At 47.9% G+C, this 21,169-nt stretch overlaps 1 protein-coding gene across 1 annotated transcript; it reads right to left on the bottom strand.

Annotated features, from left to right (window-relative positions):
• Positions 1 to 3,417: 3,417 nt before the first annotated feature.
• LOC309385087 (major histocompatibility complex class I-related gene protein-like) lies at positions 3,418 to 18,050 on the bottom strand. Its single transcript, XM_081939179.1, has 6 exons — positions 17,876 to 18,050; positions 12,418 to 12,693; positions 9,994 to 10,269; positions 8,325 to 8,615; positions 6,328 to 6,408; positions 3,418 to 4,051 (listed from the first exon to the last, which is right to left on the bottom strand). The coding sequence occupies exons 1-6, from the start codon at positions 17,925 to 17,927 to the stop codon at positions 3,945 to 3,947; spliced, it is 1,083 nt and encodes a 360-aa protein (XP_081795305.1). The 5' UTR covers positions 17,928 to 18,050; the 3' UTR covers positions 3,418 to 3,944.
• Between the last annotated feature and the right edge of the window lie 3,119 nt (positions 18,051 to 21,169).

The raw sequence follows: 21,169 nt of genomic DNA, 5'->3' as shown, positions 1-21,169 counted from the left end.
CAGCAGTTAAATAGGATTGCATCTTCCTTCCCCTGTCCTCATCACCTTCTACGGAGGGACGATTTTGAGAGCACCGTCATATTGCATTACTGCCTGGTTTGGAAGCCTTACTGCTTCAGGCAGGATGGTGGTGCAGAGAGTGGTGAGGATGGCAGAAACTATTATTGGCAATTCACTTCCGTCTATCCAGGATATAGCATACAAGTGATGCTTGACCAGGGTCTGCAGGATTGTCTGGGCTGCTACACATTCTCTTCATGACCGGTTTTCCTTGTTACCTTCTGGGAGGAGGATTCGTGGTATCTGAAGCAGAACATCTAGATTCAGTCACAGTTTTGTTCCATATAGTATCAACCTTGTGAACTCTCAAACTTCTTCTTTCCTCTATGTATTCAAGATGGACAGTAATATTTTTCGGACTATAAGATGCACCTTTCCCCCCCCCCCAAAAAAAAGAGGGTGAAAATTTGGGTGTGCCTTATACACCAAATGTTGGGAGTATACTCCTAGTGTTGGGCAGGCAATATATATCTATCTACCATGACAAATGGTCGCTGTTACTTTAAATGAGTGGATGTACTTAACAGATGTAATTATCTTTGCTATAAGAGAAAGTCAGGAGAGCTCATTCTCTCTCTGCTTGTCCTATGCTTGATGACTTGATGACTGGAACGTGAACTGCGACTGTAAGCAATTGTTTGTTCTTTGAATTGTGTTTGGACTAATATCTACTATCTACTATCACTGCTTGTGAAGCAACTTTAGTAGTAAAGCTGGTTAATTTTACTAGCAGTGTCTGTGACTCTATTCGTAGAAATAGAGTCTAGTAGAAACATAGCAACGTTTTCCTCTCCGGCTGCACATTCTGCTGCACTACTCGCTGTCTCCCAACGGGGATACCCCCTAGCACCAAATGTAGCTTCACCCCCGCCCCCCATCACCACCACAGGCCAAAAATGCGAGGCATGGAGACAACAATGGTCTGTGGCAATCCCTGCAACCTGGAACAGCTATTTGGGGGGTATTCCGGCAGTCCGATCCACCCGCCAATCAGCTGTGCTGAATCAGGCTTCAATATGTGCTAAAGCTGACCTGGCTGGTGAGAGTGCAGCAACAATCACATTCAGAAATCACATACAAGTAACTAATTCAGTAGGATTCAAAATAATAATAAATACAATACAATACCAAAAGCAGGTTTCCCACGATAGCAGTAAATATGAGCAAAACACAAGGAGTTTCACTTTCAGTTCTCAGCTAAGCCAGGCTCCTTCCTGTCTCCTTGTTGCTCACACAGAAAATACTGTTTCAGAGTCTAAATAGCCCTCATTGGCTGACTTAATTTCTATGCCTAGTCATTGGCTGACCGAGTCATGAACTCTCACAAACAGACAGGAAGTTAGTCAGCTGAATATCATGGATGCAGATAGGCAGAATTTTTCTTCTTCTCATACACACAAACCCACCCCTATGTATATAATAATAATAAATTTGGATTTATTAGCCGCTCCCTTTCCAAGTAGGACTCGGGGCGGCGTACAATGGAGCATATAACATAAAATATATAACAACACCAAACGTACATACATACACAACACACATACATATACACGGAGGAGGAAACAAATTACATCAATAGACAGTTAAAAATCCGCTTTAAAATACCCCAATTGTAAAAACCCAATAAAATTAATATTTAAGTACAATTTAAAAACAGTTTGGAGGAATGGGAAAATTACGATTGCGATTGAGCCAGGCCGGATAATTGAAAGAGGTGGGTCTTCAGCTGTACACGGAAGGAGCGGAGATCGGAAGTAATCCTGATGTCACGGGGGAGGTCATTCCATAGGGCTGGGCCCATCACAGAGAAGGCTCTGCTCCTGGGTGTCGCCCCCCGACACTGTTTGGCGGACGGCACCCGGAGAAGTCCCTCTCTGTGTGAGCGAATTGGTCGTAGGGATGTGTGGGGCAGGATGCGATCCTGCATATAACTAGGCCCTGTGCCATGGAGCGCTTTAAAGATCATAATCAAAACCTTGAAACGCACTCGGTAGACCACAGGCAGCCAGTGCAGCTCGCGCAGGAGAGGTGTTACAGGGGAGTATCTGGTCCTCCCCATAATCACCCGCGCGGCCGCGTTCTGGACCAACTGTAGTCTCCGAGTGCATCTCAAGGGAAGCCCCATGTAGAGAGCATTGCAGTAATCCAGGCGAGACATCACTAGCGCATGGGTGACTGTGCGTAGGGCATCCCGGTCCAATAAGGGGCGCAATTGGCGCATCAGGCGAACCTGATGGAACGCCCCCCTTGCCACGGCTGTTACATGGTTATCCATGGACAGCCGGGTATCCAGGAGGACGCCCAAATTGCGCACCTGTTCCATGGGGGCTAGTTGGACGCCCCCGATGGCCAGAGATGGAAGCACCTGGTTGAACCGGGAGGCCGGAAGCCACAGCCACTCCGTCTTGGAAGGGTTGAGTTTTAGTCGGTTGCCATCCATCCAGACCCGTACGGCCTCCAGACACCGGGACATCATTTCGACGGCCTCATTGGGGTGGTTCGGAGTGGAAATGTATAGCTGAGTATCATCAGCATACAGATGATATCCCACTCCAAAACCACGGATGATCTCGCCCAGCGGTTTCATATATGTGTTGAACAGGAGGGGCGAGAGCACCGATCCCTGTGGCACTCCACATGTGAGTGGCCTCCGGGTCGAACTCTGCTCCCCTGTCAACACACGTTGCGTCCGACCAGAGAGGTAGGAGCCAAACCACCGTAAAACGGTGCCTCTGACTCCCAGCCCCTCTAGCCGGTGCAACAGGATACCATGGTCGATGGTATCGAACGCCGCCGAGAGATCTAATAGGACCAGGATAGAGGAACAACCCCTATCTCTGGCCCTCCAGAGATCATCGACCAATGCGACCAAGGCCGTCTCCGTGCTGTGCCCGGGTCGGAAGCCGGACTGGCGCGGGTCTAGATAATCATTTTCCTCCAGGTGACGTGGGAACTGCTGTGCTACCACACTCTCTACAACCTTCGCTAAAAAAGGAAGGTTGGAGACTGGACGATAATTGACTAGGTCCGTTGGGTCCAGGGAAGGCTTCTTGAGCAGGGGCCTCACCACCGCCTCTTTCAAGGCGGCCGGTAGAGACCCCTCACCCAACGAGGCGTTCACCAGGCCCAGGAGCCAGTCGCGCGTAACCTCCCAGGATGCCAGTACAAGCCAGGAGGGACACGGGTCCAATAAACATGTGGTGGGTCGCAGACGTCCACGCAACCTGTCCAAATCCTCGATGGCAACCGAGTCAAACTCCTCCCAAAGCGGTCCCTCAAGACTCGCAACGGGCGTCTCTACTGAACCACTGAAAGGGGTCCATCCCATCCGGATTTGAGCGACTTTGTCCTGTAGATAATTCCCAAACTCCTCTGCTCTGCCCTGTAGAGGGGCTTCCCGTGGTCTCTCAAACAAGAGGGAACGGGTCACCCGAAACAGGGCGGCAGGGCGGTTATCTGCAGACGCAATAAGAGCGGCGCAATGTTGACGTTTGGCCGCTCTTAGTGCCACAAGGTACGTCTTCAAATAGGCTCGTGCCTGTGCTCGGTCAAATTCGGAACGGGAGGATCTCCAACGACTCTCTAGGCGTCTCTATACATATAGCATATGTATATGTGTACTCAGGTGTACACTTTCAAGAGCAGGCAACAGAACTTCATAGTTAATGTGTGCCAGTTAACCACAGTAAAAAAAATGTCAATAAAGGTTATCTCCCTATTATTTTCCACAAAATCAAACCATTTTGCTTTTAGCTCAACAAGAAGCAGACTGTTTTACCAAGCCACTATTGAAAGAAAAACAAGTGAGAAGATCTTGCATTTGAAGAGCACCTTCCCAAATTCCGGAGTCTGGAGGGGAATGGCTTGGTGGATGGTGAAAACTTTCATGCTGTATCTTGGCTAGGAGCAGAGGTCAACGGTTCCACTACCGCCCGCTCCACTGTTTCTTCAGGGGATGTTTGAGAAGTTTTCCTTTTCTTCCTCTGAACTCCTGAGATTAGGACAAGGAAAGTGATGGATTAGTTTGATTTTGTTTGCGCTATCTAAAAATCCTCACTTGCTCCTTAACTGACCTGACTCATTGCTTAATCAAATCAATTAGAATGCCCTTGATGCTTTGGCATGGTGGCCTAGAGGTGGAGGTCTCACCTCACAATCCAGAGGCTGTGAGTTCAATCCTAGGCAATGACAGATATTTCTGTCTCTGAGTGCAATGAGGAATTATCTGCTGTGAACGCTGTGTAGACATCAGGAAGGGCGTATGAACTTTAAATGCTCGCGCTTCGATCTGTCACCCCAACTCTACCCTGATTCAAGGGATTAGAGAGTCATTAAAAGAAAAAAAAAACTTGCTGCTTTGGATAAACTGGGTTTTACTTGAAAATTCAGCAGCATTTGCAGAATGGAGTTTATTCATTGAGTAACAAATGCATGAAATATAATAAATATCTGGGCAGGATTGGTAGCTACATAGGGGCAGGTGTGCTATTTTCCAGAATACAGTAACTGCTCAGGAGTGATGGGACAAACCAGAAACTCAGAAAGCAGCAGAGATGAGCTTCTGATCAGTTCAAAGACTCAACAGTAATCTATAGAACTAGACAGGGTCTTACCTAAGGAAGAGAAGGACTGGGAGGGGGGGGGGGCGTTATCCTATTCTCTAAAGCACCTGAGGGTAGGATTACAAGTAATGGATGGAAACTTGTTAAGGAGAGATCCAGGGATGGGATTCAGCTGGTACGTGCCGGTTCGGGCAAAATGGATGTTAATTTCACATCTAGTTTGGCGAACCGGTAGTTCTGATGACTGGCTGGCCCTGCCCAATCCCTCCCAGGAATCCCTACGTGCCCTGTTCTGGCTCCCAGATAAGTGCAGGGAGGCCTCCTAGGCCCAAAACGGGGTGGGAGTGGGGTTTTCCCCCCCTGTGGCCCATTTTTGCTCCCAGGAGGCTGCAGGGAGGCCTCTGAAGCCCACAATGGGGTGTGTGGAGGGGTGCTGTGTTGCTCCCCTGTAGCCTGTGTTTGCTCCCAGGAGGCTGCAGGGAGGCCTTCTAGGCCCAAAATGGAGCCCAGCGGGTGCTCCCAGCGGAGTGCAGGAGGCTGAGTGCTGCCTGTCACATCCCTGGCCACGGCCACCATGGCCACACCCACCCAGCTGGTCATAAGGGCAGAGAACCAGTTGCTAAATTAGTTGAATCCCACCGCTGGAGAGATACAACCTAGAACTAAGGAGGAATTTCCTGACAGTGAGAACTATTAACCAGCGGAATGGCTTCCTCTAGAAGTTGTGGGTACTCCATTCACTGGAGGTTCTTAGGAGAAGAGTTTGGACAGCCATTTCTCTGGACTGGCATGGGGTCCCCTTGAGTGTGCAGGGAGTTAGACTAGAAGACCTCCAACGCTCATTCCAACTCTCTGATTCCGCATTCAGACACTTCTCCCAGGAAGGATAAGATGTAGCTGCTTTAAAAAGCGGACGAAACCCTTTTTTTGGGGGGATGGAATTGAAAGTGCTGCCCAGCCCTGTTTTAACTCCCCCACGAATAGAGACAGTAGCCCTTGTGGGATGGCAATTAAAGGCAGGCTCTTCTGAGTGAAAGTGTGCCTACTGTTGAACTTAAGGGTTTCTCCCCACTTGATAGTTGAAGAAACCAAAAACTTCTAAGCAATGATGTGTTTGTCAGCCTTCCAGGTTGGGGGACAAAATGCCATTGGCGGAGATCATTTCAAAAACCAAGGATATGTCGGTGGGCACCAGCCAATTTTGGAAGCTTTTGGTTCAGGCCCTTCTCCAGATCCTAAACCAGGATGATTGCTGGTAGTCCTCGACCTACAGCCACAATTGAGCCCAAACTTTCCATTGCTAATCAAGACAGTTTCCATTGTTAAGCAAAACTTGCTAAGGGAGTTTTGCCCCAGTTTGCCATCTTTCTTGCCACCACTGTTAAGCGAATCACTGCAGATATTAAGTTAGCAACACGGTCGTTAAGTGAACCTGGCTTCCCCATTGGCTTTGATTGTCAGGAGATCGTAAAAGGTGATCGCATGACTCCAGGACATTGCAACTGTCATAAATACATGCCAGTTAGTTGCCAAGTGTCCCTGGATTTTGATCACATGACCATGGGATGCTGCACTAGTCATAAGTGTGAAAAGCGGTCATCGGTCACTTTTTCCCAGTGCCGTTGTAACTTTGAATGGTCACTAAATGAGTGAGTTGTAAGTCGAGGACTACTTGTATTCTCTTCCAGTAGCAAATCAGACTTACTGATGCACACCACAAGTCCAACTGATGCCAGCAGGGAAGCAGTCAGAACTCCTCCCAGGATGGCGCCCACAGCGGAAGGGACTGCAAGGGGAAAAGAGAGCAGCAGGCTCAGAGCTTCTTGTTAACTAAAATCTTCCTCCCTTTGGTCTCTCAGATGTTGCTCACGCTCCACAGAATGAACTGGGTTGATCTCTAAAAACCTAACTAAAGTTGGAACTGGGGAATTCCAATAGATCTCAAGGCTGGAGATGAGAAAAATCCCCAAGCCCTGAAAGCAACAGGAACTTGTCCAAGCTTGGTTATTACTTGGGTGGAAGGCCACCAGGAAATCCCAGGGCTGTAGGGGAAGGGCAACAAAAATCCTGCATGGTAATGGGAAATCTCCCCTTCCCTTCCCCATTTACTCGGAGGAGTCCAGGAACTCACCAAGAGTCAAGCTTGATGAAGACTTTACCAATGAACTAATTTAGGAGTTAGACTATAATTCCTCCCTCCTCCCCATGCAGAAGTGTATTTCCTGCATTTTGCAGCAGCAAATACACAAAACGTCACAGTTGACAGCACAGAATTTTAATTTCACAACGTAGAGATAGATTTAACCATAGTTTCAATTGGGAAAAAGGGACCATCCTAGACCAGGGGTCAGCAACCCACGGCTCTGGAGTCTCGTGTGGCTCTTTCATCCCTCTGCTGCGGCCCCCTGTCACTGGTTGGCGCCACAATTGATAGGGCCTTTGGTAGGACAGGTAGAGGAAAAAGGATGCTGTGCTAGGAGGAGACTCTATGGTGAGGGGAACCAGACTTCTGGTCAGCAGAGTAAAAAGAACGCCGTGCTAGGAGGAGACTCTATGATGGGGGAACTGGACTTCCGGTCAGCCCCAGAATTGAATGAGGGGCTTCCGTTAAGGACCTTTGTGGCTCTTTAAGGTTGCCGACCCCTGTCCTAGACCAAGCCAAGTCCAACAAATGCCAGAGAATTTCTAGACGCCCGCCAGTCTAAGAAATCAGCCATCAATAGATACATAGACACGAACAATATCTATAGACTAGAAAAGAGATAATCGCCCAGCCCAAAAGGGAACAAAAAGACCTTAGCACCTCTCCACCAGTAATCGGCACCCAAATCAGCACAGATTAACTCCCAGATTAATATCAGACCAACATGCAAGTAAACAAAACCCCAGTCAAGAAACTGCCAAAGAAGCCAAGAGCAAACAGCCCAATCAAAGCATCCCTAAGACCACCACTGACAGGCGAGTCACTAGAACAGTGATGGCTAACCTTTTTGTCTTAGCGTGCCAAAAGTGCCCATGTGCACCATCGGGCATGTGCATGTGCCCACACCCACAATGCAATGCGCCCCACCCCCCTGTGCATGCAAACACCTCACTCCCCGCAGCCTACTCAGCCTCCTGCACCACGCCAGCATGTGTGTGTTTTCACCCTCCACAGGCCTGTTTCTGGACTTCCGGAGCTTCCAGGAGATTCGTTTTACGCTCTCCCCAGGCTCCAGAAGCTTTTTTCGAGCCTCTGGGAGGGCAAAAACAATATCAGACTACAGACTACGGAGGCCCTCCCTGAAGCCTCCTGGCACCAAAAATGGAGTGCGGGGGTCACGTCACCCCCTGTGCTTCCCTGCCTCCTGTACATGACCCCCCCGTATGCACATGCAATCCCCCGCACATGTGCATGCATCTCTCGGCAAAGCCCCCAAAATCAGCTGGCCGGCAGGAGGTGTGTACACATGTGGTGGAGCTGACCTGGGTGACGGCTTGTTTGCCAGCACTGATGATGTTATCTAGTTTGGGTAATGAAATATCTGCAAACAAACAAGCAAGCTCAGAGAGCACCAAGGACCGCTCACAGAAAATTTCCACTAGGATCTTCTGATCAAGACTGTTGGAGGCATCCCTCAACTTTGCCACTGTTTATTCCCCAGGACAAGAGTCACTGTCCAGACCTGGCCATCGTATCTCCTCTCCACTTCTGCCTCTCACCTGTCTTCTCCTTCCAGACCACAGGCAGGGGCTCTGCAAGGCTGGCGTGCTCCACGTGGCACCGGTAGCGGTCCCTCTCCTTGGGATTGATCCGGATGCTGAGCCAGGCATGGTAGGTTCCATCGGAATTGGGAGCGATGCTCTTCCGAAAGGTTTCCTCCTCCCAGATGAGCCCGTCCCTTCTCCAAGTAGCGTTGATCTCCTTGGGGTAAAAACCAAAAGCTTGGCAGACCAACGTCTCCAGCAATCCGGACAGATCCATTGAGCGGGTGATTTCCACTGTTGGGAGCTCTGCAAAGGGATGAAATGAAGACGAGTGCTTAGCAGTTCCTTTATGGAAAGTGGGAAGCTGGACTAGAAAGGATTCTGGGTAATCATTTGAGAGACCATCTCTCCCCGTTTACATTAGCCTGTCCCATTAGATCCAGAAGAGAAGGCATGCTGCAGACACCAAACCGGGGTGGCTCGGTGGTTAGAATACAGTATTGCAGGCTAATTCAGCTCACTGCCAGGTGTTCGATCCTGACCGACCCAGGGTTGAGTCAGCCTTCCAAACTCCCGAGGTTGGTAAAATGAGGGCCCAGATTGTTGGGGGCAATAGGCTGACTCTAAATTGCATAGAAAGGGCTGTAAAGCAGTATATAAGTCTAAGTGCTATTGCTATCTGCCAGGGAGCTACAATTGATGGGTCAGGGGAACGGTTTGCCTTCATAAGTTGTGGGTGCTCCATTATTGGAGATTTTTAGGAAGAGGTTGGACAACCACTTGTCTGGAATAATAGGGTCTCCTGCTTGAGCAGGGAGTTGGACTAGAAGACTTTCCATCTCGGTTATTCTAGTCCCAGGTCACAGCCCTTCTCTGCCATGGTGCCCCCTTATCAAACATTCTCTCCCCCCTCCCAAAATAGGTTAACTGCAGGGGTGGGTTCCGACAGTCACTACTGTCGGTTCGCTCGTGGGCGTGCCACACGTGCGTTTAATGAGTGCTGCGTGTGCATGCGCAATGCAATACAAATTGCTTTGCACATGCGCAGAAGCAAAAAACAAGATGGCGGCGCTATCGCCCCTGCCCGGAGAACTGATTCAGGGGCGTGGCAAGCCTGAGTCACTGCTGGTTCCAGTGACCCAGGCTGCCAAACCACTACCAGTTCGGCTGAACCGGTCTGAACCAGAAGGAACCCACCCCTGGTTAACTCCATTCTTTCTGAGATTCTAGAAATCCCTCACGTGCTGGTTATATCACCAGGTATGGAAATTCCAGGAAACCGGAGACTTATTTAAGAGTTTAGGGCAGGGCTATCAAACTCCGGGCCCGTGGGCCGAATGCATCATGTGCTGGCCACACCCACGCCCGGTTTAGCAAAGGGGGGAAAAAGTCCTGATACGTCACGTGACGCCGCTGTGATGATGTGAGTTTGACACCCCTGGTTTAGGTTCTTCACTGTTGGGATGAATATACTTTCTCTCTCTCTCTCTGCTTGAGGTTGGTATATTTTTAATTTTAATAGCCCGTCACTTTAAATGTTGACTTTTTAAATTTTTTAAACATGTTCCTTATATAGACAAGTAGTCCTTGATTTTATAACGCTCAAATCACCTGTTTTTCTCCAGTATGAGGGAATTGAACTATTTCCTCTCTTGCTTTTTTCCTCCCGGGACATCAGCCTCACCTTTCCTTGCAAACGTTTCTTTCCCATATCCCAGGAACTTCCGCAGGAGTCCGATGCAGATCTCCTCCAGGAAGAGCTTGTTTCTCCGGAGCCTGTCCAGGTCAGCCTCCCAGGTTCTCTTGATCAGCTGGGCCTCGCGATCGATTGCCGTCCAAGTGAGGGTCTCCTTGTCAAAGCTGAGGAAGTCCCTCCCGTCATAGCTGTACTGGTCATACCCTTTTTTGCTCCCGTCTTCCCTGAGTTCACAGCCGTACATTTTCTGCCAGGTGTGAAGTCCTGAAAACATCAAGGCCCAAATCACTATCAAGGGAATTGGGGAGCAGCCTCCATTTTGGGTTGCCCTTCCCAATAGGGACAGGAGTTTGGGAAGAGGAAGAGCAACCAGGATGATGAGGGGGTAAAACATATGATGAACAGTTGCAGGAACTGGGCCTGGCTAGTCAAGTGAAGAGAAGGAGCAGGGGAGACATGATAGCAGTCTTCCAATATTTGAGGGGCTGCCACAGAGAGGAAGGGGCCAAGCTACTTTCCAAGGGACCCAAAGGTCAGACAAGGAATAATGGAACAGAAGTTGCCTTCAAAAGCTGTGGGAGCTTCATCACTGGAAGCTTTCAAGAAAAGACTGTACTGTCATCTGTCAGAAACGGTGTAGGGTCTGCTTGGGTGGGGGGTTGGACTAGATGACCTACAAAGTCCCTTCCAACTCTGTTAATCTGTTAAACTAAGGAAGCTTCTAGAATTAGTTGATAAGGGAAGTCGATTGGGTGACTACAACATCGCCTGTTCATTCCAGAATTATTCCCAAACTAGAACTGGATGTTTGGTTATTTTTGTATTCCACTTTGTGGTCCATGCCAAAGATGCTGGGCTAGAAACTGGGAGACAGGGAGTTCTAGTCTAGCTGGGTGACTTTGGGCCAGTCTGTCTCTCTCAGTCCAAGGAAGGAGAAGGCAACAGCAAACCAGTTCTAAAAAGAGAACTGAATGGATTTGCTGGAATCAAAACTGTCTCAAATGGATTGAATACAATAAAAATTCCAGGCATTCATTCTCTCATTCTCACATGCAAACTGTTAAGCCACTTAAATCATTTTGAAAAGCTGACCCACCTTTCTCTCCTCCCAAGCACCTCCAACAAACGCCTCCTATTTATTATTGCTGTTTCTCATAGTATAATTATTAAACTTTCTCTTTGAAGACAGTCCAGATAATGAGGAAAAAACCATCAATTGCACACATAAGCTGGATCTGCAAAATGTTGCTTAAGCGAAAAAGTAACTTCAAACATATCACACAGCACTATTACAGTATTTGAGGGGCTGTCGCAAAGAGGAGGGGGTCAACTTATTTCTCAAAACACCAGAAGACAAGAAAAAACAGATAAAAACTTATAGAGGAGCGAAGCAATCTGGAATTAAGGAGAAAACTTCCTAACAGTGAGGACAGTTTGCCTTCAGAAGTTGTAGGTTCTTCACTGGAGGTTTTTAAGAAGAGACAATCACTTGTCTGAAATGGTATAGGAACTCCTGCTTGAGCAGGGGGCTGGACTAGAAGACCTCCAAGGCCCCTTCCAGCTCAGTTCTGATTCTGATCATAGCGTAAAATTCTGGGAGTTGAAATCCAGACATCTTAAACTTATTCTTCTGTGCCAGAAAGAGTCTAGAGCAGCGACGGCGAACCTTTTTTACGGTGTGCCAAAATTGTGCACGCATGTGCTATTGTGCGCGCATGTGTGCCCACACCAATTCAATCCTCCACGCCCACCTGTGCATGTATGCACGACCCCTCCCCAGGCTCCGGAAGCTTTCCTGAAGCTGGGCAGGGCGAAAACTGACTCCCCTGGCCCACTGGAAGGGCGAAAATCAGTTGGCCAGCGCGTGCATGCACGCTGGAGCTGACTGCTGGCGTGCCAGCAAATATGGCTCTGCGTGCCACCTGTGGCACACGTACTGTGATGGTTTGCCATCCCGGGTCTAGAGTCATTGCTTTTCTTTCTCTTTTCCCTTTTATCCGTACACACGTCTCCACTTTTTCTCCCCTATTTTCCCATTATTTTTCATTTTGCTTCATATTTCTGTGTTTTACATTTTGATAAACTCATACAAATTTGAATTAAAAAAAAAAGCTGCTTTGAACTATCATCTACAACAGGGGTCCCCAACCTCTGGGCTGCAGCCCACTACCAGGGCACGGCCCATTTGGAAGTAGGCCGCGCATGTAATGGGCGAACGTCCATGCACACAGCTCTACTTGTACAAGCGGCCGGCACTTGCACACGAAGCTCCATTTATATGAGTGGTGGGCCTTCATGCACAATGCTCCACTTATGCCGCTCACATGCAACCATCCCCTCTTCCCCACTGGTTGGGGACCGTCGATGTACAACCAACAGGTAAACTAGAGTGGCCTCCCATTATCCACTCACCCCCACTTTGGTTATATTGCTTCTTGAGGTTCTCCATATCCCTCCAAAGCCTCAGCTCATCGCTGCGGGCCCTCTCCGTATTCCATTTCCAGAAGTTGGGATCCTCTTCCTCCACTTTCTTCATCCAGGACAGTAGAGGTACAGCCCGCCTTGTCTTGCTGTTGTAGTGACCGCCGAGGTGGCCATTCAAGCAGGCCACGGCGGTGAACCAGGGGGTGTCTTGATTGGGTTCCCAAACTGCAGTGTAAAAATAGTGCAGCGTGTGGGAGCCGGAATCTGGGAAAGAAAGGGAGACAGAGTGACAAGGCTGTCAGAAATTGGGTCTGGCTCTGTAGGAAGTTAATACCCAACCCTCTCCTAGAAAAATGGAATATCCTGGAAAACATTAAAAAGACAGAGAATATTATCGTATTTTTCAGAGTATAAGACGCACCTTTTTCGGCCAAAAAAAGAGGGTGAAAAACTGGGTGCGTCTTATACACTGAATACAGCATTTCTGGCATCCCGAAATCCTGCCCCCTTTGCAAAAATGGCCGTGCATAGCCTTTAGGAGACTTTCAGAGTGGTCCTGGGAGCTGGGGAGAGTAAAAATGAGTGAAAAACAGGCCGATTTTTGCTCGTTTTTGTCCCTCCAGCTCCCAGGAGCACTCTACAAGCCTCCTAAAGGCTATGCATGCCCTTTTTTTTGGACAAAAATGGACTGGTTTTTGCTCATTTTTGCCCCCCCCCCCAGGAGCACTGTACAAGCCTCCTAAAGGCTATGCATGCTCTTTTTTTTGACAAAAAACGGGGCCTATTTTCATGAAAAATGGGCCAGTTTGGGGAGGTCTGTAGTGTGCAAAACCTTTTTTTAAAAAATTTGCCTCTTCAAAATCTTGGTGCGTCTTATACTCCGGCGTGTCTTATATTCTGAAAAATACGGTATATTTCGCTGGATTAGAAATGGAGAAACATGTTTTTAGGCAGGAAACAGACTCACTCTTAATAGCCCCCACCTTTGTCAATGGGCCATTAGGGGCCCTGAGCTAGTCTGTTCTAGATAACAAAGATAGGATTAGCCTTCTACAGAAACTCAGCACATGGCATCTGGGAACTCAGTCAAGCTTGGGACTCAAAAAGACACACAACCTACCGAGTTAGCTAAGACCCCTGTCCCTGGGAGTATGACAACCAATCAGAATACATTTCTTACACAGGAACAGGAAACAGAGAGGTAGGGCCAAACAAAGAGTGTAAAAAACCCAGGAAGTATCAGCAAGCCCTTCTTTCTCTTTTCTTCTTCACCCAACATCTGGAAGCATGTGATCTCCCCTTTCTGTTCAGGAACTCAAGCCATGAGGTCCTGTCCACCATTAAAACCATCTTTCCGAGCAGCCTCCATGTTTCCAGTGTCTTTTCCCCCACTTGGAACTGAACCCAGAAGGACACTTCTTCCAACAGCTCAAAGCCATGTAAGGAACTCTCCTTTTTCTAGATCAGGGGCCTCCAAACTTGGCAAATTTTAAGACTTGTGGACCCCAGCATGTCTGGCTGAGGAATTCTGGGAGTTGAAGTCCACAACTGCTGTTCTAAATCATGTGGAATGGACAGCTCTATACTGAGAGACCTCCTTATCAAGCAGCGTGGAGAAAATAAATATGTAGCAAATAAAATGGAGGTTGCCCTCTTTTTCCTCTCTGATTTTTAAATGTGATCTGGGTCAGATGAGGCTCATCTCCTTGCCCGACCCAAATCGACCCTCTCTGCCATCAGACAAAGCCCCCTGCAATCCCATTTAAACCAAATAATACCAGCGACACTACCAGCTTATGAGTTTTTTAGGACCAGAGACTTTGTTGTTAAGACACACAGATGTAACATTTAAAAAAACACCATTTAGCAGTGGCAGCTCCAGCAGTCGAGTTGCCATTGTTGGACAAGGATCGCATGGGTTGTTCAGTGAGTGCCTCATTGTGACCGTGACTTTCGGCTTCCTGCTGGTTTCCCCATTGACTTTGCTCGTGGGAAAGGTTGCAAGTTTTGATCACGTGACAGTGGAGATGCTGCGCTGGTCATAAGTATGAGATCCAGTTGCTAAGAGCTGTTTGAGTGAGTGGCTGTTAAAGGACTGTACATCTGTTCAGCCCAAAGGCAGCCTAATAAAGGAACTGCTACATACAGTAACAATTTGGATGCTTTCCGTGTTTTTATTGCTTTTGCTATTATTGTTTTAAAATCCTTTCACTATATTTCAATATATTGATTTCAATAATTTTTTAAAAAATTGTAAGCTACCCAGAATGTTGACTGAAATGGGCGGGCATAGAAATTGAACAAACAAACAAGCTGAGAAACCCCAACATTCCATCCTACACCCAAGACATGCTCCCATTGTCTCAACATTCCAGCTCCTTCTCCAGCATGGCTGAGGAGAGCGTATCTTTCTCCATCTGTCCTGGCCACTTTTTACAGAGGAATCACTGAGTGCATTTTAACAAATTGCATCACTGTGTGGTTTGGTAGCAGCAGTGCCTCCGATAGAAAGTCCATACAGAGAGTGGTGAGGACAGTCGAGAAGATTATAGGAAGCTCACTTCCCGTTATCCAGGTTATTGCTGATAAGCGCTATCTGCTTAGAGCTTGAAGCATTGCTAGAGACTCCCCCATGCGCCCTTCATGGTCTTTTTCTGTTGTTCCCCTCCGGGGGTGGGGGTAAGGGAGGTTTCAAAGTATCTATAGCAGGACTAACAGATTCTGTAACAGCCGTTGCTCTTTATGCCATTCATCTTGTAAATTTGCAGGATTCTTTTTTTTTCCGCCATACACTCAAACTACTAGAATGTGATTTTCTCTGTGTTTGATGTGTGTGTGTGGGGTGGTGGGTGGAGTGGGGTTATATGTATAATGGTTACCTTCTGAGAGCTGAATGCAATGGAATTTCATTTTAATGTATGCTGAATAGAGCATATTTAAAATGACAATACAATTCTTATTCTATCTTATTAATAATAATAATACTCTATTTACGGTCACAGACCAAAACACGACTACTAAAAAAGAGACATAGGAGAATTGATCATAGTATCATAGCAGTCACTCACCAAAAGCTTAACTAAGGGGGGTTACAGCGTTCTCCTATAATGGTTAACAGCTCTTAAGAAAAATTTGGAAATCTGAGAGGTGATGTATGAGGAGACATCTCCAAGGCAATATACAAACAAATTACAGCCATTAGGTCTAGAAGGGACAATTTCAAGAAGAGACGGTAACTTAGATCTGTCTGCGTTATACATGGGGCAAAATAGAAGGACGTGCTCCGCCGTTTCAACCTCGGCTCTGTCACAAGAGCATAGCCGCTTGTTAATCGGGAGCCTCTTAAGACGACCATCCAAAAGTGCTGAGGGCAAGGCATTAAAGCGAGCTAGGGAAAAAGCTCTTCTATACTTGGGAATGGTTAAAGTATAAAAATAGGAAGCCATCCTCAATCCATAATTATTAAGTTGGTTGTGTGTCAGGGGGGTATTCTATTCTATTCTTATTCTATTATTTTTCTATTCTATTGTATTCCTAAAAGGGCCAGTCTGCCTAAAACAGGGGTGTCCAAACTTGGGAACTTTAAGACTTGTGGACTTCAACTCCCAGAATTCCCCTGGCTGGGGAATTCTGGGAGTTGAAGTCCACAAGTCTTAAAGTTCCGAAGTTTGGACACCCCTGGCCTAAAACCTGCCAGCTTCCCCAAACTTGCCAGCAAAGCAGATTCCTTAGGATTTCTTGTCTTGCAACCCTCGACTCTTCGGGGAGTCCTCAGCTTACAACCATTCATTTAGTGACCATTCAAAGTTACAATGGCCCCGGAAAAAAAAAGGGACACAATCGTTTTTCACACTTACAACCGTTTTAGCATCCCCCGTGATCGCATGATCAAGATTTGGACGCTTGCCAACTGGCATGTATTTATGACGGTTGCCGGGTCCCACGGTCATGTGATCGTCTTTTTGCGGCCTTCTGATGAGCCCACTCAATGGGAGAGGATTCATTTAACAACCCTGTTACTAACTGAACAACTGCAGCGATTCACTTAAGAACTGCGGCTGGAAAGGTCGTAAAGCAGGACAAAACTCACTTAACAAGGGTCTTGATTAGCAACAGAATTGAGGTCACAAGTTGAAGACTTCCTGTCTGCAAATTAAACTCTGTATACAAATTAAACTCTGACTTCCTTTTTCTAGTAAGGCATGGAATAATTTATTGCATGAACGTGGTTCTTCTCCCAGTGTTGTGGACCATGGGCTGTATTATGCCGGGATTTCCCACAAAGCCATCTCCTCGCTGACCCTACATGCTGAACTGGGCAGATTTTGGCCAGGATTTGAACGGGATGAAACTCAAGGAAATCCCCTTCCCTTAAGAAAAGTCCAACTCAGTTGTCTAAAAATCTTCCAGGCAGATCTCAATCCGCAAAACGATACAGGAAACGATGCCATCTAGTGGCTAGCCGAGGTTCTGCACCCCACGTTTGGCAGCCCTAACACCCACTTGCTCCCCTCCCAAACCGGGCAGCCCCTGTCGGGTCCCACAGCTCTCGCTTGGGTTTTCGGGCGGTTCTCTCCGCCAGGCAGCAGGAAACGGCGAAGCAGCTGGCCGTGAAAGTGCATCCAATCGAAAAAACCCCAAACAAGGTGCGGTTGCATCGTCGTTGCTTGGCAAGCTTTGGCCGAACCGCCGAAAGTGAAAGTTCACCGAAGTGCGGGAAATTCCTTTCCAGTTAGTGAAGGAGGAGGGGGATTCGAACAAAAGTCCGTCCTTCCTCTCCCTTTTCTTTCTTTCTTTCTCTTTTCCCTCCTTCCTTTCTTTTTCTTTCTCTCTTCCTTCCTTCCTTTCCCCCCCTCTCTCTTTCTTTCCCTCCATCCTCTCTTTCCTTTCTCTTCCTTTCTCTCTTTCTCTCTCTTTTTCCTCCTTTCTCTCTTCCTTTCTCTTTCTTTCTTTCTTCCTTTCTCTCTCTCTTTCTTTATTTCTCTTTTTCCCCTCCTTTCTCTCCTTTCTCTTCCTTTCTCTCTTTTTCTTTTTCTTCCTTCCTTCCTTTTTGTTTTCCCCCTCCTTTCTCTTCCTTCCTTCCTCTTTCTTTCTTTCTTTCTTTCTTTCTTTCTTTCTTTCTTTCTTTCTTTCTCTCTCTCTCTCTCTCTCTCTCTCTCTTTCTCTCTCTCTCCTCTCTTTCTTTCTTTTATTTCCCCTGTACTCCACCGTAACGTATGAGGTTCCCCGATGCTTTGCTTCGTGCATGGCATCGTACACCCTAGAGAAGCGGGGCTGGTCGGAACCTCCTCCCCGCCTTTATCTCGGAAGGGCGCTGCCTTCAAGTTGAGTTGCTTCAACTCGCAGCTTTCGGCGGTGTCACACACCCCCATCGTCCCAAGCTAACATTTGGGATGATGGGACCTGCAGTCCCATACGGTTCGTAAGCCCCCCCCCCCCCACTCACCTGAGCATCCTACCAAGGTGAGGACCAAGGCCAACCCAGCCAGAACCCCCATCGGCGATGCCTCCTAACGCCCCCAAAGTTCACGGCGGAGGAATTTGTGGCCGAACGGTTGGTGGTTAATTACCCAGCTGTGATACGATCTCATACTCTGCAAACCAGATGCAACCCCAAGGGTGGTGGTGGGTGGGGCTAAGGAACTGGAAGGCAGGCGGGGCTTAACGGGAGTGGGCGGAGCAACGTTGACAGGGGATCAATCGGGTTCAGAAGAAGGCTTGCCTGCCTGAGACACGGAAGGAAATGGTTGGAAGACCGTTTATATTTTCGTGCGAGATCAGAGGAAGCGGTCGTGTGCGCGGGACGTTGGGCTTCGTGTTGCGACCAATGCTCTTTGATGTGCTCTAGCGGTTGCAGGGGCATCACGTCGCTCGCCCCCACCCCCCGTTTCCAGGCTCCGGAATCCCCTCCCCCCCCCCGCCCGAACTTAAACCATTGTTATTTCGCACGGAAGGAAGTTTCTGTGGTCTCCGCCCCGTCTTATCTCTGTGCGCCAAATGTCAAAATTCAGCTGCAGATCTTAGTTGCACTGTCATTCAAAATTCTGTTTACCGAACGTCTTTGAACTTTTCCAAGAACTGCCTCTCTTCCTTGCAGGAGGATGCCTCTTTGGGGGATTAAAGGCATCCTTTCCCAGAAGAATCAGAATTCTACCAGATATGGGATAAATGGTATAGGTGGATGGAGGAAAGAAACAAGAATCAATGAAAGAATGTAACAAAAGTCAAAAATAATAGTTACGAGTAAAATGAGAAAGTTAAGAATGGTGAAACTCAAATGAAATACAATAGAAGGGGAAATAATATAAGGTGAGCGGTATCGATTGATAATTGCTATTAGAAAGAACAGGAAGGTCCTGTTTTTATTGCATTGTGTAAATGTGGTGTGTGTGTGTGTATTTTACATGTTTGTTAATAAAATTGAAGGGGAAAAAAGCATCCTTTCCCCTTTAAATCATTGTTAGAGGCAAAACAACGTATGTGTGTTTTTTTAAACTCACACTTCTTTACTTCTTTCATAGGGTTAAAACGGGAACAGGTCTAGCAAACCAGAGCAAGTTAGTTTCGGTGGCATGGCATTCACATGAGTTTTTTAAAAAAATAAAGTCACAGGAGAGAGTGCTGCAGGTCGCTTAGATATGAGCCAGCAGTGGGTGTTAGCAGCCAAAAAAAGCTAATACAATCCTTGGTTGCATAAACAGAGGCATAGAATCAAAATTTCGGTGGCATGGCATTCACATGAGTTTTTTAAAAAAATAAAGTCACAGGAGAGAGTGCTGCAGGTCGCTTAGATATGAGCCAGCAGTGGGTGTTAGCAGCCAAAAAAAGCTAATACAATCCTTGGTTGCATAAACAGAGGCATAGAATCAAAATTTCGGTGGCATGGCATTCACATGAGTTTTTTAAAAAAAATAAAGTCACAGGAGAGAGTGCTGCAGGTCGCTTAGATATGAGCCAGCAGTGGGTGTTAGCAGCCAAAAAAAAGCTAATACAATCCTTGGTTGCATAAACAGAGGCATAGAATCAAAATCAGGTGAAGTATTGAAGCTATAAAATCACAGTTTCAATCTCAAACTGTCTGCCATGGATCTCACTCTATTCCTAAGCGGTCCGTAAAGGGGGCGTGCATAAGCGTACCAGCGTCCATACAGTCCCTGTCTTACTGTTCCTATTTATCTGTATTTACTTCCTTTGTTCATGTTTATTTTCATACCTATACTTATTATCTTGTACATGTTTGACAAACAAACAAATACATAAATAAATAAATATTAGCACCGCTTTATAAAGCCTTAGCAAGGCCACACCTGGAAGACGGCATCCAGTTTTGGTCACATTACCAAAAATGTCGAGACTTTTGAAAAAGAGCAGAGAGGAACAACTAAGACGATTAAAGGCCTGGAGGCTAAAACATATTAAGAACGGTTGCAGCATTTCTGTTTGGCTAGTCTAGCGAAAAGAAGGACCTGGGGTGGGGGGGGAGGAACATGACAGCAATATTTGAAGAGCTGCCACAAAGAGGAGGATGTCAGCCTATTTTCCTGAAGCACCAGAAGGTCAGGCAGGGAACAATGGGTGGAAACTAATCAAGGAGAGAAGCAGCCTGGAATTAAGGAGGAACTTCCTAAAAGCGATGATAATGAACCAATGGAACAGCTTGCTGTCAGAAGTGGGCGGGAGGCTTTCAAGAAGGGATTAGACCAGTGATGGCGAACCTATGGCACGTGTGCCACAAGTGGCACGCGGAGCCATTTGTCATGCGCGCGCTGGCCAGCTGAGTTCACCTTTTTAAAAGCTATTTTTCGCCTTCCCCAGGCTCCAGAGGCTTTATAGGAGCCTGGGGAGGGCGAAAAGTGCCCCCCCAGCCCTCCCCGGAGGCTTCAGGGACCGTCCGGAGGCTTCCCTGACGCCTTCGGAACGCTTAAAACCACCCTCTGAGCAAACCGGAAGTGACTTCCGGGTTGCTCGGAGGGTCGTTTTAAGCGTTCCGAAGGCTTCAGGGACCATCCGGAGGCTTCCCTGACGCCTTCGGAGCGCTTAAAACCAAGGCATCAGGGAAGCCTCCAGACGGTCCCTGAAGCCTTCGGAACGCTTAAAACGACCCTCTGAGCAACCCGGAAGTCACTTCCGGTTTGCTCGGAGGGTGGTTTTAAGCGTTCCGAAGGCTTCAGGGAAGCCTCCGGACGGTCCCTGAAGCCCCCAGAGGGCCTCCGGGGGGGCGGGGGAGGCTCTTTTCACCATCCCCAGGCTCCTATAAAGCCTCTGGAGCCTGGGGAGGGCGAAAAAAGCATGTAAAAATTTGGGGGGGGGGTCGTTGTGCGCGCATGCGCACTGGGGGATCGCGCGTTGCATTATGGGTACGGCATGCCCGCACACGACCCCCCAGCGCTCCCCCCACTTGTGGCACGCGAGCCAAAAAAGGTTCGCCATCGCTGGATTAGACAGTCACTTGTCTGCAATAGTATAAAGCAGTGGTGGGTTCCTGCCGGATCGCACCGGATCGCACGCTCCCTTTCGGCGCTAAACCCGGAAGTACGGTGTTGCCCCGCCCCTGGCGACGGGACGACGCTTGCCTGCGCTCCACCAGCTCAGCTGGGAACAGAGACGTTTCCTCAGCGGAGCGGAGCGCCTGAAAGGGACGCAGGCTCAGCCTGCCAGGCTGCCACCACTCCACTGAAGACATTGCTGAGCAGAGAAACGTCTCCGTTCCCAGCCGAGCTGGTGGAGCGCAGGCAAGTGT

Source organism: Natrix helvetica, assembly GCF_964273705.1.
Source record: "Natrix helvetica genome assembly, chromosome: 1".
Lineage (NCBI taxonomy): Eukaryota > Metazoa > Chordata > Lepidosauria > Squamata > Natricidae > Natrix > Natrix helvetica.
Note: the sequence above shows the minus strand (reverse complement) of the source record. Positions and strands in the feature narration are given on the sequence as shown.

Bases quoted from the DNA above. Each gene is read 5' to 3' on its own strand.
- LOC309385087 (XM_081939179.1), bottom strand. From the start codon at position 17,927: ATGGGGGTTCTGGCTGGGTTGGCCTTGGTCCTCACCTTGGTAGGATGC. The intron at 10,270-12,417 runs GTGAGTGGATAA...TGATGTTTTCAG, and splicing joins GCAATATAACCAAAGTGGGG to GACTTCACACCTGGCAGAAA. The intron at 6,409-8,324 runs GTGAGAGGCAGA...TTCCCCTTGCAG, and splicing joins GGTCTGGAAGGAGAAGACAG to TCCCTTCCGCTGTGGGCGCC.